The 15,820-nt window shown below is 42.4% G+C and overlaps 1 protein-coding gene across 1 annotated transcript in view; it reads right to left on the bottom strand.

The window, feature by feature from the left end:
- Nucleotides 1–1,429: 1,429 nt before the first annotated feature.
- itprid2 (ITPR interacting domain containing 2) overlaps nucleotides 1,430–15,820 on the bottom strand; it is a 37,058-nt gene continuing 22,667 nt past the window's right edge. Inside the window, 13 exon segments of the mRNA XM_080038614.1 lie at nucleotides 1,430–4,501; nucleotides 4,504–4,588; nucleotides 4,997–5,314; nucleotides 5,435–5,500; nucleotides 5,973–6,087; nucleotides 6,196–6,320; nucleotides 6,945–7,004; nucleotides 7,580–9,415; nucleotides 9,835–9,917; nucleotides 10,534–10,585; nucleotides 11,025–11,262; nucleotides 11,862–12,213; nucleotides 12,780–12,887. Of these exon segments, the coding sequence (XP_079894740.1) occupies nucleotides 4,380–4,501; nucleotides 4,504–4,588; nucleotides 4,997–5,314; nucleotides 5,435–5,500; nucleotides 5,973–6,087; nucleotides 6,196–6,320; nucleotides 6,945–7,004; nucleotides 7,580–9,415; nucleotides 9,835–9,917; nucleotides 10,534–10,585; nucleotides 11,025–11,262; nucleotides 11,862–12,213; nucleotides 12,780–12,887 (3,560 nt within the window). The 3' untranslated portion in view covers nucleotides 1,430–4,379.

Raw genomic sequence — 15,820 nt, 5'->3', positions numbered from 1 at the left:
TTTTGTCGCAAATACTTTGCTTGCAATAACTGCATCAAGCCTGTGACCCATTGACATAACAAAACTTTTGCATTCTTCTTTTGTGATGCTTTTCCAGGCCTTTACCGCAGCCTCATTCAGTTGCCGTTTGTTTTGGGGGGTTACTCCCTTCGGTCTCCTCTTTAGCAGGTAAAATGCATGCTCTATAGCGTTTAAGTCTGGAGATTGACTTGGCCAGTCTAAAACCTTCCATTTCTTACCCCTGATTAACTCCTTTGTTGTTTTTGCAGTTTTTTTTGGATCCTTATCTTGCTGCATGATGGAGCATCTTCCAATCAGTTTGGTTGCATCTTTCTTTAAATTGTCAGACCGAATGTTTCTGTAGACTTCTAAGTTCATTTTGCTGTTGCCATCATGTGTTACTGTGTTGTTGTCAAGATGAACCTTTACCAAAGTGATGGAAAGGCTAAAGTTTGGAGAAAGAAAGGATCTACTCATGATCCCAAACAGGCTCATCTGTGAAACACGGTGGAGGCAATGTCATGGCTTGGGCTTGCATGGCTTCTTCTGGGATGGGCTCATTATTCTTCATTGATGATGTAACACATGATGGCAACAGCAAAATGAACTCAGAAGTTTACAGAAACATTTTGTCTGACAATTTAAGGAAAGATGCAACCAAACTGATAGGAAGATCCTTCATCATGCAGCAAGATATTGACCCAAAACACAACAAAGGAGTTAATCAGGGGCAAGAAGTGGAAGGTTTTAGACTGGCCAAGTCAATCTCCAGACTTAAACGCTATAGAGCATGCATTTTACCTGCTAAAGAGGAGACTTAAGAGAGTAACCCCCTAACACAAACAGCAACTGAATGAGGCTGCGGTGAAAGCCTGTAAAAACATCACAAAAGAAGAATGCAAAAGTTTGGTGATGTCAATGGGTCACAGGCTTGATGCAGTTATTGCAAGCAAAGGTTTTGCGACAAAATAGTAAGTTTTATTCACTTTAATTTATTTAAAGTCTATCTGTTCCAATACTTCTGCTCGCCTAAAAATGTGGTGTTCCTTTACAAATAATTATATCTTCTCAGTTGTGTATCGGATCCAGATGTGAATACCTGGAAATGAAAGCTGAAATGTTGAGCTATTGTCTCATATTCATCTTTTGGTGTCAAACCCAAATGTTTCCAGTCTACAGCAAAAATAAGGGAATTGGCCTCACTGTTCCGATACTTATGGAGGGGACATATACACTGTATATATTTTGCCTTGCAACTAGGGGGTGCTGCAGCACCCGCAGCACCCCTACGTCACACGGCCATTAGTCTCGCAAAGCCAGACCAAACTACAGCAACACGGCCATGTATATTGAATGGAGAAGTCATCTGTACTCTGAAAATAAATACATCTTTATTATTCTTATCTCTACAGAGTGATCTTTCCCCTGCATCCCACTGACAAGACATCAATACAAAACACACATCATCATTAATGGACACGTCAATAGAAATTAATAGACACCAACAGTCAGACAATGAAGTGTAAATAAAAGTGTGTGAATGATTCTTGATCTGTTAAAAAATGTGAAAAAAAAAATAAGCATGAAGAGCCTCGGTGCTCACAGTGAGTGTTGGTCCATCCGAGCAATGAATATGAAAAAAAAAGAGTCCTAACTGGTGAAGAGAACGGAAGGTCAAGTTAATAATGAGTTAGAACTTTCACACAATTGAAAGATGACACACGTACCAGCTCCAACACCTGAATCTAGACCGGGAGCTCTTGCTGAAAGCCTTCAATCATAACAAAGTCGACCTTTGAGCTCAGATTCTCTTCACCATAAATTGCTCCATTCCCAAACATGAACATCCAAAAAACATGAAGTCCATAAATTTTTCCAAAAGTTCAGCTTTCAGTATATCATTTAATTTCTCATGTAAATCTATGTGGACAAAAGGGAGGAGGAAAAAAAGGTATTTTGAGCATGGTTTTTCTCAATTGACAGGTCTCTCAGCCAACCACACTCATGTTTCACCTCAGCTTCTCCCAGGTTTAAGATTGTTGTAAGGTGTATATGCAGAACCCTGTTAAGGGCCCACAAATACAACTTCACAGAGAGGTTTAATGCCAAAGAATACATATTGGTTATTAGTAATTCATTGTTAAGAGATCAATCGGTTATGTTGATTCTGTGCTGAAAAAAAAAATTAGTTTCTCCCAATAAAAACCAGAAAGCTGCAGATAACTTGGTCTTAAAACATGCAGGTAGGCAGTTTGTGCTGAAGTGGTGCCCGGTGATTGATCACATCTAAAATGTTAGCATTGATTTACTGATAATCTATTCACAATAGCCTCAATAAACATATGTTCATATTATTGCACATTTGCACGCAGATATTTCATCTGACAGTGGGAAGCTAAAATGCTAATGCAGCTCAAGTTTGGGCAACACTGCCCGCTCTCCCATTCGCCAACTAAGCTCCTCCGTCTGACCAGACATTACATCATCATCATCAACATAATCAACATCGCCATGACGACTTACTGAAACCCACTGCTTCTGAGTGGCCTTTGACCTCTATGTCTGAATTCCACAGTACCTCATCACCTGCTCAATGACAAACAGCACACGCACAAAGCAAAGACTGCGTGTGTTTAATGACCTGTGTACATCATTTTATGAATGAATTTCTTTCACGGCGCATTTGGCCTAGCTTAGCACAAAGACTGGAAGCAGGAGGAATAGTTAGCTTCCAATAACACCTGCTATTTGTCTCAACTATTTGTTTACCAACACGTGCAGCTTTGAGCTCCAAAACATAATGTTCCCTCACTTTAGAATGTTGAAAAAGTTATTTTGAATGGAGCCATGACTTTCATGTATGATGCAGGTGTCTGGTTAACTGACCAGCAACATGAGAGAAACACAGAAATGGACAAATGTACACAGCGACGGAGGTGAGAGGAGTAGAAACACAATGACAATGGTGACAATGATAGTGACGATGATGATGATGGAACGTTGACAGCTGTAGGATCACAATCCCTTTATAGTAACCTCAAGGCCCGCCGTAAACCTTTGACGTTAAGGTGAAATGTGCATGGAATGAGAAACGTTAAGCTCAGTTTGCCCCTCAGCCAACTCGTATTGACGATTAAGGAATGTATCTCCTTAGTGAAAGGCGAAATGGTAAAAAATAGAAAGCTTAAGGCATGTACAGTATTTCTAAGGGAAGTAGGTCCCCTGTTTGAAAAGGCTCAATTCAGCCCAATTAAACTTCCCTTTAGTGGTATATCTCTCCTAGGAAATATTTTTGCTTTTGACAAGTTTTGAAATATCTGTCTGTGAGATTTCAAAGGATGGAATTTCATTTGTGGTGTTCAAAGCATTGTAAGTTATAAACCTTTGGATTTTCATGATATCCAACCCTGTTTTTGATTAATATAAGTGCAGGATTTCAAATGACGTACGTACTTAGGAGGGACTTGCAGGAAACAATGCAGCATGTTATCAAGGGCAGTTTTATCATATCAGTTGCTTTGTTCTCCTGCGGCCATGTCAGAGCTGGATTCAGTTACTGCTCTTGTTAACAGAACGGTTACTACTGCTGCTTCGCATTTTAGTAATTCAATACTGCCAAATCAATCAGGCCTAAAATCTCAAGGATTATAACCGCAACACCTACTGTAATCATTGGATAAAAATACTCAAATCAGACAGATATCAAAACCTCGAACAGCAAGGTTTTTCTCTAACCATTTAAAAGCTGTAGTTGAACTTCTATTACCTATATTATCTCTGATCACTTTGTACATTTTTTATATAACAATGTCCTAAACAGACAGTTTTATCCACAGTTTGACACAGTGACATTTATGTTTTAAGTCACAAGCTACTGATTATTTATGAATTATCCTTTTTATTATTACTAATATTATTATTATTATTATTATTAGGACATGAGTTTTGCCGATGTCCTGATCTGATCTCAGACTAGAATCGGGGACAAAATAACTCGACATACACAGGAATGTGAATAGTAGTGGTTGTACTGTTAGCAGTACTAGATAAAGTACTTGTAGTATTAGTGGAAAAGGTAGTAGTTTTAGGTCTGGCTTTGATCAAAACAGTCTACAAAAAGGAAACAGAATTTAAGAAAAAAAAAGACAAAGGTCTAAAATAAAATCATTGCTAATGGCTCCCTCTGGTCCAGACAAGTGCTCCCAGCATGCATCACACCTGCACACTGGAACCGACATGTGAAACGTCCTCGTCTCGCTCTGCGTCCTATCAGAAGCTCCGCAGGTGGGGTGGGCGGGGTTTGTCACAAGTGTTGATTTCCTCATCAGTGTTACAGACATACAGTGTTACTGACACATAAGTGTTCCACACAGACAGTGTTACTCAGCTATACAGTGTTGCACACAGACAGTGTTGCTGCTCAGCCTGTGGTTCCTAAGGCTGAAAGTGAAGGGGGCAGAGTGCTCTGCTGTTGCCATGACTAAAGGGGCTGTCTCCTGTCAGCCGGGGGTGACGGCCGTGGCGACACAGTAGCCAGCAGCTCGCTGTAGATCTCCCGTCGGACCTCCTGCGCTACGCTCTCTCGGATCTGGAAAAGAACGGGACCGAACAATTCATGATAAATGTTTTGAACAGCTGCCGTTTTCATTCTGTTTGAAAAGTAAACTGGCTTTAGCTTTACACTGAGCGTCTCAAATTCTTCAAAAGATAAAGACAAGACACAAATTATAAGACCAATAAGAAACACCTGGTAACTTTTTCTTCCTCCTATTACTGTGTCTTTGTGCGTTACTTATGTCAGTAAAGCCATTGAAACAAGTATTTCTTGATGATGAACAAGACTAAAACTAAAAACACATTTCAAAACAAAAACGACTATTTGATCAACACATACAAAATGTATGATAATGGGAAGAACAGGCACAATTTTCTCATTGGCAGTATTTGGCTTTTTACATAATGACAGTGATATACACAATTGCTGACAGGCTGTTACCTCTCTGATGAGCTGCTGCAGGCAATCCACACTGACTGCACTTGCTGCTCTCTCCTCCTCTGGTTCTCCTCCTCCTCCTTCTCGTCCTCTTACCCGGACATCCCTCTCTCCCTCCTCCTCCTCCTCTATGTGTGTGTTGGGTCGGGGAGGGACGACGGGGGTTATGTTAATGGAGGCCCGGTACATGCCTCCTCCCTGCTCACGGTCTCCTGCTCGCACTGGACTGGAGGATCTGGTGGAGGGGTTGGTGGACGGGCTGCGGCCGTCGAAGCCCAGCTGTGATTGGAGGAAGAGCTGCTCTTTGAGGAGGTCGGACACCTGGACAGAAATGAGGATAGGCAGGGAAAGGTTGTGCATTAGAGACATTAGTAGCGTTATATAAACAAACATGTGTCTGTGTGTGTGTGTGAGTGCGAGTGTGTGTGTGTGTGTGCTGACCGGTTCCATGGCTCTAAGTGCGGAGGCGGTGGACAGACTATCGACGCTGCTGCGTCTATGGAGACCCTGTAGGAAGAGAGCAGGACAGACTAAATTATTACACTGTGACTTAGTCTGAAATCAAATAATAAAGTGTCTCAAAGAACTTCTCCTAAATCCTACTGCAGGAATTCTTCCTAGCCAGCCAAATGAATGTGTATATGTACTGTATATATCCCTTATGTGTGAATATCTGTTGTACTGTATATACCTTGAAGAGTGTTAGTCAATAATAATATACCCTTAGGCATTCCAAAATATGTTGAATGTGTTGCAGGCACAACACATTATGTGTGTGACCTTTTGAGTGTGTGTGTGTGTGTGTGCTGCGCGCGTGTGTGTGCCTGTTTACTTTGTGGTGTTTGTTGTGTGTGTGTGAGTATACTCTGTGTTATGTGTGTACACGCTGTGTTGTATGTTTTTTTTAGCGTGTATACCGTGCATTGTGTGTGTGTGTCCACCCTGTGTGTGCGTGTGCGGTTGTATTATGTGTTCATACCCTGTGTCGTCTATGATGTGTCATATCTATCAGTCTGTCCTCCAGCTGTTGTTCCAGCTCCTGCAGCTCCTCTCTGACGGCAGTCCTCAGAGATTGAAGCTGCTCCAACTCCATCCTGTTCAAAACACACACGATAGGTGTGTTTAGTGTCATACTATCACATACCATCACGGTCCATTTACTGTAAAACATGTCTGTGTGTGTGTTCACTGTTATGACTCACCTGTCGGCAGGGCTCAGGTGTTTGTAGACGAGAGCCTGCTGTCGAATGATTGACAGCTCCAGGTCCATCATCTGACTGCGGAACACGTTCAGACTTCGCCGCTTTTGCTGAAACTCTGCCAAAGACTGAAAAATAGAGAAAGGGAGACACATTTGATTTGATTGATGATGCCGATAACAACATTCAGCAGGCTATTCAAAGCTAGTTTGACCATTTATTATATGATTCTAAATAAACAATGCTAAATATGTAAGTAGGGAGAACATGGTCTTCACATGTTAATGGTAGTGTGTAATTTAAAAGAGTATTTTGGCGTCATCTAATGGTGGAAGTTGTAGATCACAACTCCCCGTCTTTTCCCCCTTCCGTTAGCTTTTTTGTCCGTTCTGTGCTACTCTAGAAACATGGCGGTGCAACAATGGTGGCGCGCTCTGTTCCTAAGTAGATTTAAAGCACTTATCCTACGGTAATAAAAAAATTATACAAAAGCGATTATACACTCATTAAAACGTACTTAGGAATACAATATTCCATTTCTTCCAAGTCTGTTCTAAAAAATGCCAATACCTTCTACACACTGGACCTTTGAGTTCTTTGTAATGACACAGTCAAATTAAAGTTTTTGTGAAGTCCGGTAAAGGCTGTATGTGGTGATGAAATTGAAATAGTCTGCAGGAGGAGGAGGAGGGCTGAGCAAATCCAAACAGGCATCCAATGTAAATTGAAAGAGTGATGAGGGATGACGGTACCTGTTGGATGGGTGGAGCTGCTCTGTGCTCAGGGAACACTTCCGGGGTGTCGGCTTGGTTCTAGACGGAGAGGAAAGTGATGAAAGGACAGAAACTGGAACACGAGAAGCTGACAAAAGGATAAGTCATAGCTTACATAATCCAAACCATTCACTCAACTACAGGAAGTGATGTGGCCTTATTGTCACAAGTGATGTCATACCTTGTGCTGTTTGCTTTTAGAGGTAGTTCATCACAGAAAAATGTGAATGTTTTATACACATTTAAAAAGTTCCTCGTAAGAGGGTTTAATGCTACTAAGTGCTTAACATGTTCATATAAAGGCATGTTGGTTATATTCAAACCATTGCCAAACGAGTTGACACAAAGTTTAATAAGCCTATCAGCTCCACAAAACTCTCTTTGTATTTCTCAGTATAACAGTATTTACAAACTGGTGCAGGAGCTCCAAAAAATTCCAAGAAGCTCCCAAGAAATGTTTCAAGTTTTTGATTCTACTTCTCCTCATGCAGCTGTGCTCACACAGTGTTCTTCTAAAACCTCATAATTCCTCATGAGGGCAATAGAAGTTATGCACTATAGCTTTAAAACAAAAATAACAACAGCTCAATAGGCTGTGATTGAAGAGGACTAACCTGGCCCAGACTCAGGACCGTTCCTCTGATGTCATGCAGGACTCTCCTCAGCTGCATCTCAGTGCTGGGCTGAGCAGGAGGAGCGAGGCCTGGATGGAGGCTGTGACTGGGGCCTTGGTTTGAGGTCAGGCCTGGGTGAAAGCCTGGAGCAGGGGGAGTTAGCCCCTGGTGGAGGCCATGTTCTGGACCCAACGGTGAACCATGGGCGACGTGGGGAGGGTACACCAGGTGTGGGTGATTCATATTGTACCCATGGTACCCGAGGTAGGGTGAAGCCGATGGCGAGCCGTAGGGACTGCCATGGTAAGGAGACTGATGACTGTATAGATGATTGTAGCTCTGGTGGTGCATCACTGGAGTTCCTTGATGCAGGTTGCCCATACTGTAATGGTGTGGAGGAGCCATGGAATTTAAGGGCTGGTGCAAGTTGGAGAGGCTGCTGTGCTGGGGGATTGTGGGAGATGTAGTTTGGTGATCATTGGTTGGACTAGAATAGTGGATCGAGGAGGGGTAGTGGGTGTGAAGGAGGTTAGGAAGACTGTTGTACGGATGGAGAGGTGGGGTGTACTGCATTGGAGGGTTCTGTGTGAAAGGGTATGGGCCGGGACTAGGAATAGGGCTTGGGTTTAAATACTGAGCTGTAGGGTTAGGATTAGGGTTAGGGTAACTGTACATCATCGGCCCTTGATTCCAACTCTGCTGGTTTTGGTTGGCGCTCATGTTCTGTTGGAACTCGATGGGCTGCTGCTGCTGCTGCTGCTGCTGCTGTTGCTGATGGGAGGAGAGTTCAGGAACGCTCTGGGTGCTCCAGGAGATGTCCTGTGAATAATCCAGAGGAGGGCTGGAACTCTGCAGCGAATGGGAAGACCGCAGCAAGTAGCGTGGGATGGATTTAAGTGGGATGTTGCCTTTCGAGGGAAACGTTAATGGTTGGTTGTTACAGTCAGACTTGGAGCCAGGGTTTATGAATACAGTAGACAGACAGTTGGATTGTCCCTTCTCCTTCTCCTCCTCCTCCTCCTCTTCCCCTTCGTCCCCCTGGTTGTATTTGAAGGAGAACCGGGGCTTGGTGACGGACGCCTGGCCTTTACCAAACTGGATCCTGACAGAGGACACCACCCTGGAGGGAGGTCGGAGTGGAGAGGGCAGAGAGGAGGACCTCTGAAGGATGACACCTCTGCCTCTCCCTCGACCGGGCCCTGGTCTTTGGGGTGGTTCACTTGACTGCCCCACCCGGCTCATCTCGTTCTGTTTGGCTCTGTGCAGAGCGCCGAGAAGTGGAGAGCTGGGAGCAGAAGGTAAAGGTGAACCAGAATCCTCCACCAATGGAGGCCTTTCTTGGGCCTCGTCCTCAGCACCCGATACCTCTGAGGGTGGTGCTATGTCTGCAGCAGGCTCAGTGGGACTGTGAGTGTTTTGTATTCCTTGTTCTGAAGCAGACTGGTCCGGTGTGTGTTCTAACTGTGGGTTGGGTTCTTGTTCAACAGCATAAACACTCGGCATAATAGCAGGTTTTGGATCTGATTCCAGATCAGCCTGCTCCCCATTCTCATCTTGCTCCTGGTCACCAGTCTCGTCCTGCTGCGTTGATCTGCTTTTGGGGAGATGGTGGGCTGTGTACTGTGGAATATGTTCAGAACTCTCATCATGCTCCTCTTCTCCCATGGAACTACTCTTCCCATCAGCCTCGGCGGCGCCGCCTGTTCCAGCCTCTTCCTCACTGCAGTCTGGCAAATCAAATGCCGGGTGGTCCAGAGCGATGGGCGTGGCCAGATCTTGCGAAGGGTGTGATGTCACAGTGGTCTCACTGTCACAGCTGTCACTGCTTTCCTGCACCTGATAACAGTTAATTCAAAAAATTACAATTACAATTGACAGAAAAGTACTCAGATCTTTGTATTAAGTTAAAAAACTTAGTGTTAAATGCAAATACAGATGGAATATTAACAGTAAAATTACTAATGTTGAAGAAAAGAGAACAGCTGTAGCTTTTTGAGGTGGACCTACTTTTAACTACTTTAGAAAACATGACATCAATGGGATACACTAATTTAAATTACACAGGGGGGAGAGGTTCCAGACTGCCTTACAAGGTTTCAGTACACTCCAAAAAACACTTAAGGGATGTTTCTCCTCCAGATAAGATAAGACTGACTGGAACCGTTTAAGTCAGGTCAAATAAGTTAAAGGTTAAAGTTTATGACCGGAAACGAGAAACAGTTGCGAAAGACTTTGAACAAAATACACAAACAGACCTTGAGGAAGCTGTTGGAGTCGACCGAGGGCTCCTCAGCAAAACCACTGCTGTCTGACTGCTGGCTGACTGTCCTCAAAAGGTCTGCGAAAGAGAGAGAGACACACACACACACACACACACACACACACACACACACACACACACACACACACACACACACACACACACACACACACACACACACACACACACACACACACACACACACACACACACACACACACACACACACACACACACACACACACACACACACACACAGAACATTAAGATTACACCTGCAGTATCCCATCTGCCCAGCTGGTGGCATAGTAGAATCATACTAAGCAGAGGCATTAAGAGACAGGACAGCCTGTCCTCACTGGAGTGCACTGAGAAACAGGAAACATGTGTATTGCATACTGAAACCGGCTGCATAAATAAACTCTCATTTCATTCACTGGATGGGACAGAATGGGTTTAGAATCCCAGAGAAACAAATGCTCAAAAGACATTCTACTTGTAGGATAAAAAGTTAAGTAGAATCTGCAGGTATAGTTAGGAAAAGGTTACAGATTATTCATGTATAACTAATCTTAATCATGGGGTAGTCGATGTAAAAAAGTTAAAAGAGTGTAAGACTGCGTGTGGGTCGGATAACTTAGTTGTTCAGACATTTAGGTCAGAGGTTGAAAACAGGGGTTAAAGGTGAACTCACCGCTGCCTCTGGATGTTCTGTGCGGCAGACCATCATCTTCGTTACTCTGAATCTGAATGAATAACAACAGACTGGGTTTGAAAAGACAGATACAATGACTTTTCACTAACAGTACTAGAATTTGTAGATCCCCATAAAGGGCAATCAACTCTGGATTTAGCCATTTTACAGCTACATGTACACTACTAGTCCAAGTACTTTTATTTTCTCTCCACCATAACTTGAAGAGGATTTTTGTCTTTTGCCATTATTTGTGTGAAACTGTTGTGCAGGCCATGATCACATGCTACAGGGGGCACATATGTACATTTGCAACGAGATGTATTTATCAATCCAGGAAAAACATCACAATCTAAATCAATGTGAAAGGTGATTTAAATGACCTGAAAGGCATCAATGACGATGCAAAAACCCAGAATAGGAGAACCTCGTTTAGGATGAGTCCTGCCGTTACAAAATACAAGTTTGGAGAACCTAGGAGAACAGCGTACCTCCTCCATGTCGAATGAGTCTGCGTTTTCAATGCGGAGCTTGGCCAGCTGCAGCGGGGCCAGGTTAGGAGGAGCTTTCTCAGGGGTTGAGGTCAGGTTCTTCTCCTCCTCCTCCTTCTCCTTCTCCTCTATGACCACCTTGGTTCCCTCCTCTGTTAGCGGATAGGTCGACTGAGACTCAGCTGACTCTGGTTGAGGCTTTCCATTGGCTGCTGGTGCTGTGCCGCTCTGTTCAGGACTGTTGGGAGGACAGGTGTTAAGAGAGAGACTGATATTTGCTTCCCATTCATTTCCATATTAAATCATGTGGAGACAGAATCATTAGCTGCAAATTGACCTTTTAATCCAAGTGAACTCTGACTTGCAAATTGTGACTGTTCCATGTTTGAGAGAGAAACGGGGATCGACTTTATTTTCAGAAAATATTTTTGGGTGATTTTGTTGTTTTATAACTGCATGGCAAAATAATATAAGCAGCAGAGAAGAAGGAATGTTGTTTGTCTAATACAGATGTGTAGTACCTGAACTTTTCTTTCTAGTATTTCCACTATAGTAATCCACTACATTGTTAAGGGAAATATTGAACATTTTACTTTACTACATATAATTGACAGTTACCTAGATATTAGTTAGACTACAAAAAAAGATTTTATAATATAGGATTAAATAGTAAATACTGTGTACTGTCTAACATACTGCAATACACATTGATGTACCAGTATTTGCTCATTGATACTTTAAAGTAGATTTTTTTTGCTAATAATAATTTTGATTTGTGAGTGTATTTTTTGTAATGGAGTATTTTTTTACACTGTTGTTCCGTCTGCCCGGCCTTACCTTTCGTCCGTCTCTCCATCTCCGTTGGTTTCCTCGGTAACCGTCGCCAGGGAACAGCTGTCTTTCTTGCGGTTGTGTTTCTGGTTGACTGTGTCGGCCATGTGGTCGGCGTCAGTACTGCAGCCGTTCTGTTCCGGACCGGTGTGTGCGTTACCGTTGGTGGTGTGTGTGTGACTGGAGGGGGAGAGTCCATTCAGCTGCGTGGGGGTCTTTGCTTCGGGCGACTCGTTGCCGGCCGAGAGCAGGTTGTGTCTGGTGAGGGTTTTCTTCAGCAGTTTGGCCACGTTACGAGCAGAGTTGGTCCTCTTCAGAGGAGGAGGCGACTTGTCTCCCTCGCCTTCTCCTGCCTCTCCTGCTGACAGAGAAGCAAGACAAATGCATGAAGATAAATGAACTATATTTATTAATTGCAGTTCAATTGTATTGCTTATTTTGTCCACGTGAACTGTGACAAAGATTGTTCATCTACTAACTTGGCCAATATGGTGAAGCATAATGGACTTTTTGAAATAATTATGTCACCACTTATCTATAGAATACCATTGACAAAAATCAAAAGCTGACTTAAGTTTGATTTGTAATATAAAAACTGAACATGGATGGACTAAAAAGTCTTAACAAAATCTAGAAAATGCATTAAATAAAGCTTGTATTTCCTCTATCATCTTATAAGTTAAAACTGTTACTGGTTTTCTTTGACATAATCGGTTATGGTTAATCCATATCTTTGTCACTTGATGAAAACAATGTCTAGTTTTTGAGTCTGTTGAACTTGTACATTTACCAAATGCATACAACATTCAACATGTATACTCCAAAGTTCAGAGGAAAGCTCTGCACAGTTCAGTTGGGGGTTCTTCTGCTAGACTACAGAAAAACTGTAATTCAAACTGTTCTTTGTGTGGTTGCCGAGGCTACCTTGGTCCTTGGAGCAGATTCGTTGGACGGGCTGACCAGAAACCTGACTGTAGAGCTGGAAGAACTCGTTAGCGACTGTAGTCAAGACCTCGATCTGTCGGAAACGACCTGAGAGAGAGAAAGAAAACAAAACAAACATTTAGTAAGTGCTTAAAGGGGCCAAACACAGAGGAAAATAAAGGCAGAAAAGATCATGTGAAAACTAAAAGGAAACCACAAGTGAAAATGAAAGATGCTTTTTAAATTTATCTTTTCTTTATACAACTAACTGTATTCTATTAAGATTATGAAGATGGTCCATAACTTATGTTTGGCTCTTAATAAAAATATCTTCTTCTAACAGAGTGATCCTCATTCAAGTTCTCACATTGCTAGACTGTTCATTTAATTGTGATAAATGGTGGTGAATAAATCAGGAGTGGAATTAGAAAACAGTCCGATCATGTAAACATCCAGCAGCACAGGGAGCTTCTTATCACCAATGGTAGGATGTCTCCTGGATTGTTTTAAAGCATGCACTCCCTAAAGAAACATTCGCTTACAAGGTCATTCAGTCTAATCCTCAGCCTTATAAGGATGAGCAGTCATATTTTATCGAGACAGAGGTTATTATTTAATGTGTAATGTACTTTCAAAAAGGTGCCGCGTGTAATAACGGGAGTATTTGGGCATCATCTAGTGGTGAGAGTTCTAGATTGCAGCGCTCCATTTCTACCCCTCCAGTTCGGAGAATTTACAGACGCTCCGGTGGCCTTCAAGGATAATAATCTAGTTACTGAAGATGGCATCATCCACCACTGCTTCAAGTCTTTCAACAATATCAAAAGATGAGGTGAAGATGTATTATTAGTTATTTATTCTCTAGTAGTTCTTCTTCGTCTTTCAACAGGTGTATTTCCAGCGGACACCCCCTGAATATTAAAACGCGTAAGGCCGTTAAGTTTGTCTGTTCTGTGCTACTGTAGAAAAATGGCGGTCCAACATGGCAGCACGCCCCGCACCTATGAAGATATAAAACGCTAAAAGGTATTTAAAAAAAAAATGTTTTAATTATACTTTATAGTTATTTTAAATAGGTTATGAAATGTTTTGAATCAAACAACCCTGGATGCAGAAGCTTTTGGTAGTAGTGACAAAGTGAATTAACTTTCTGCAGTATAATACAAATTGGCAAAAGAAAAAGCTTCATGTTGGGACAGACGTCAGAGCCACTCATCCGTCCTCCGTCTTCTTCTATGGTTGTGTAAGTGGAGCTGTCAGTCTATTAATGAACAGGATAATGACTTGCATACATTCCTTCCTTCCACACTCGTCCCTCTAGCCCTCCTCCCCTCGCTGTCTAAATACTGGTCGGCCTGTTTTGAAACATAGACTTCTGCCTTTTGTCTGCAAAACGTCTCATAACTGGCTCTGATGTCATCACCTGAAATAGAGCACGGGCCTGCTTTCTCTCTTATCTGCTAAAAAACAGACCCCGCTGCGGTTGACACATTTTATTGGTGGCAGTCGGTTACATCACTCCAATTATAGAGCTTTTCCCTCCCGACCTTAACCTAGATCAGATGAAGGGGTGAAACTTCTTCTCTGGATGGAATTACTGTTTCAGTGAGTTTGTGCTTGCGGTATTCGGACAGCAAACCTTTATAAACACTGTGAGATTCCATCAAGAAAGAAAGGTCCAACTTCAAAAAAATTCTGCACATGTTTTAAAAAGGCAATTCTTTCAGTTGTTTAGACAGGATATGTGGGGCGAGGGAGGTGTAAATCATATGCAGAATTTTTTTATTATTGTGAGCACCTAGTATGCATCTTAACCACTAGGCTACCAGAGAGGCCAACATCAGCACAACTCCAGCTGCACTGAAAACCGATCCGAGCCGAGATTATAAAAGACATTTAAAAGGTATTTTCCCCCAAACAGCACAGCTAACATACAATATAGAATTAAGGCGACTATTATACGTGAGGTGAAAGGAACAGGTGCCTGATGGTGTTGTGAACACAACAGGAAGTTACTTATTGCAGCTTGGCACGCTGATCTGGCAGCTTATCATCCCAGGCAGCAGCTGGAGCAGCAGCAGAGACTGTGACACAAGTCTAGTGGAGGTTATTCAGGTTCTTTTGAGAAACAAGAAATGCCATTACTCCATCAAATGTAAACACGCAGACATGGTGCACATATTTTTAGATCCGGCTAGATTTACACTTTGACAAGTCATTACACGTATTATTATCGCCGAGGTCCATCGCAAAGGAATGTCCCTTAATTCACTTAGGAAGAAGAGAGATGAAAATTATCCTAATAACTCCAGAAACATCATATTTAAAAGTTTTTCTTAAGTATGAAAGTACATTCACTGTGTGTTTTGGTCTCAGCGCTCTCGTTTCCAGCTGAAGCAAGCAGCTGATTTCAGTTTGAAACCCTCTGATAAACCCACTGTACACCATGTTCCCAGCACTGAACAGCAAACAGTTGCAAGTTACATACTAGCTGCTGAAGAAAGTGAAACCTCTAGCAGCTCAGTAGCCATACGCTTTTCTCAGAAGATGGTGGAGACCAAAACAGAGCCAAAAGGATTCTTCAAGAGGACAAATACACAACGTCAATTAGACAACTATGTTTCTCCTTGTCTGCTGAATGTGGACCTAGGCAGCTTTATGCTTATATGTGTACTTTATAAATCAATAAACTCCATCTTGTTATCTTTCAACTAATGCACTTTTAAAAACAAGTTGCAAATACTTTGAAAGAAGCTACAAAATACATGGAAAACCTTCAAGTTAAAACACATGGTAAACAAATGATTGTGTCCAAGCTACACAGCAGTCAGTCAAATAGTTCAGTTCATATCTGTCACATCTGGACGCGACTGCAGAACATGAACCTCTTATTATAGCGGCTGTGTGTGTGATGATAGTGATGCTGTGTGTGAGTGTGTTTCCTGCTGACTGCTGACTCAGCATTAACGCTCATGCTTAGGATCCTAATACAGGAAGTGAGGAATAAGTGAAAACGACACGTACTCCCTCTTTTTCTCTCT

This window comes from Ammodytes marinus, assembly GCF_949987685.1.
Source record: "Ammodytes marinus genome assembly, chromosome: 12".
NCBI classification, from domain to species: domain Eukaryota; kingdom Metazoa; phylum Chordata; class Actinopteri; order Uranoscopiformes; family Ammodytidae; genus Ammodytes; species Ammodytes marinus.
Note: the sequence above shows the minus strand (reverse complement) of the source record. Positions and strands in the feature narration are given on the sequence as shown.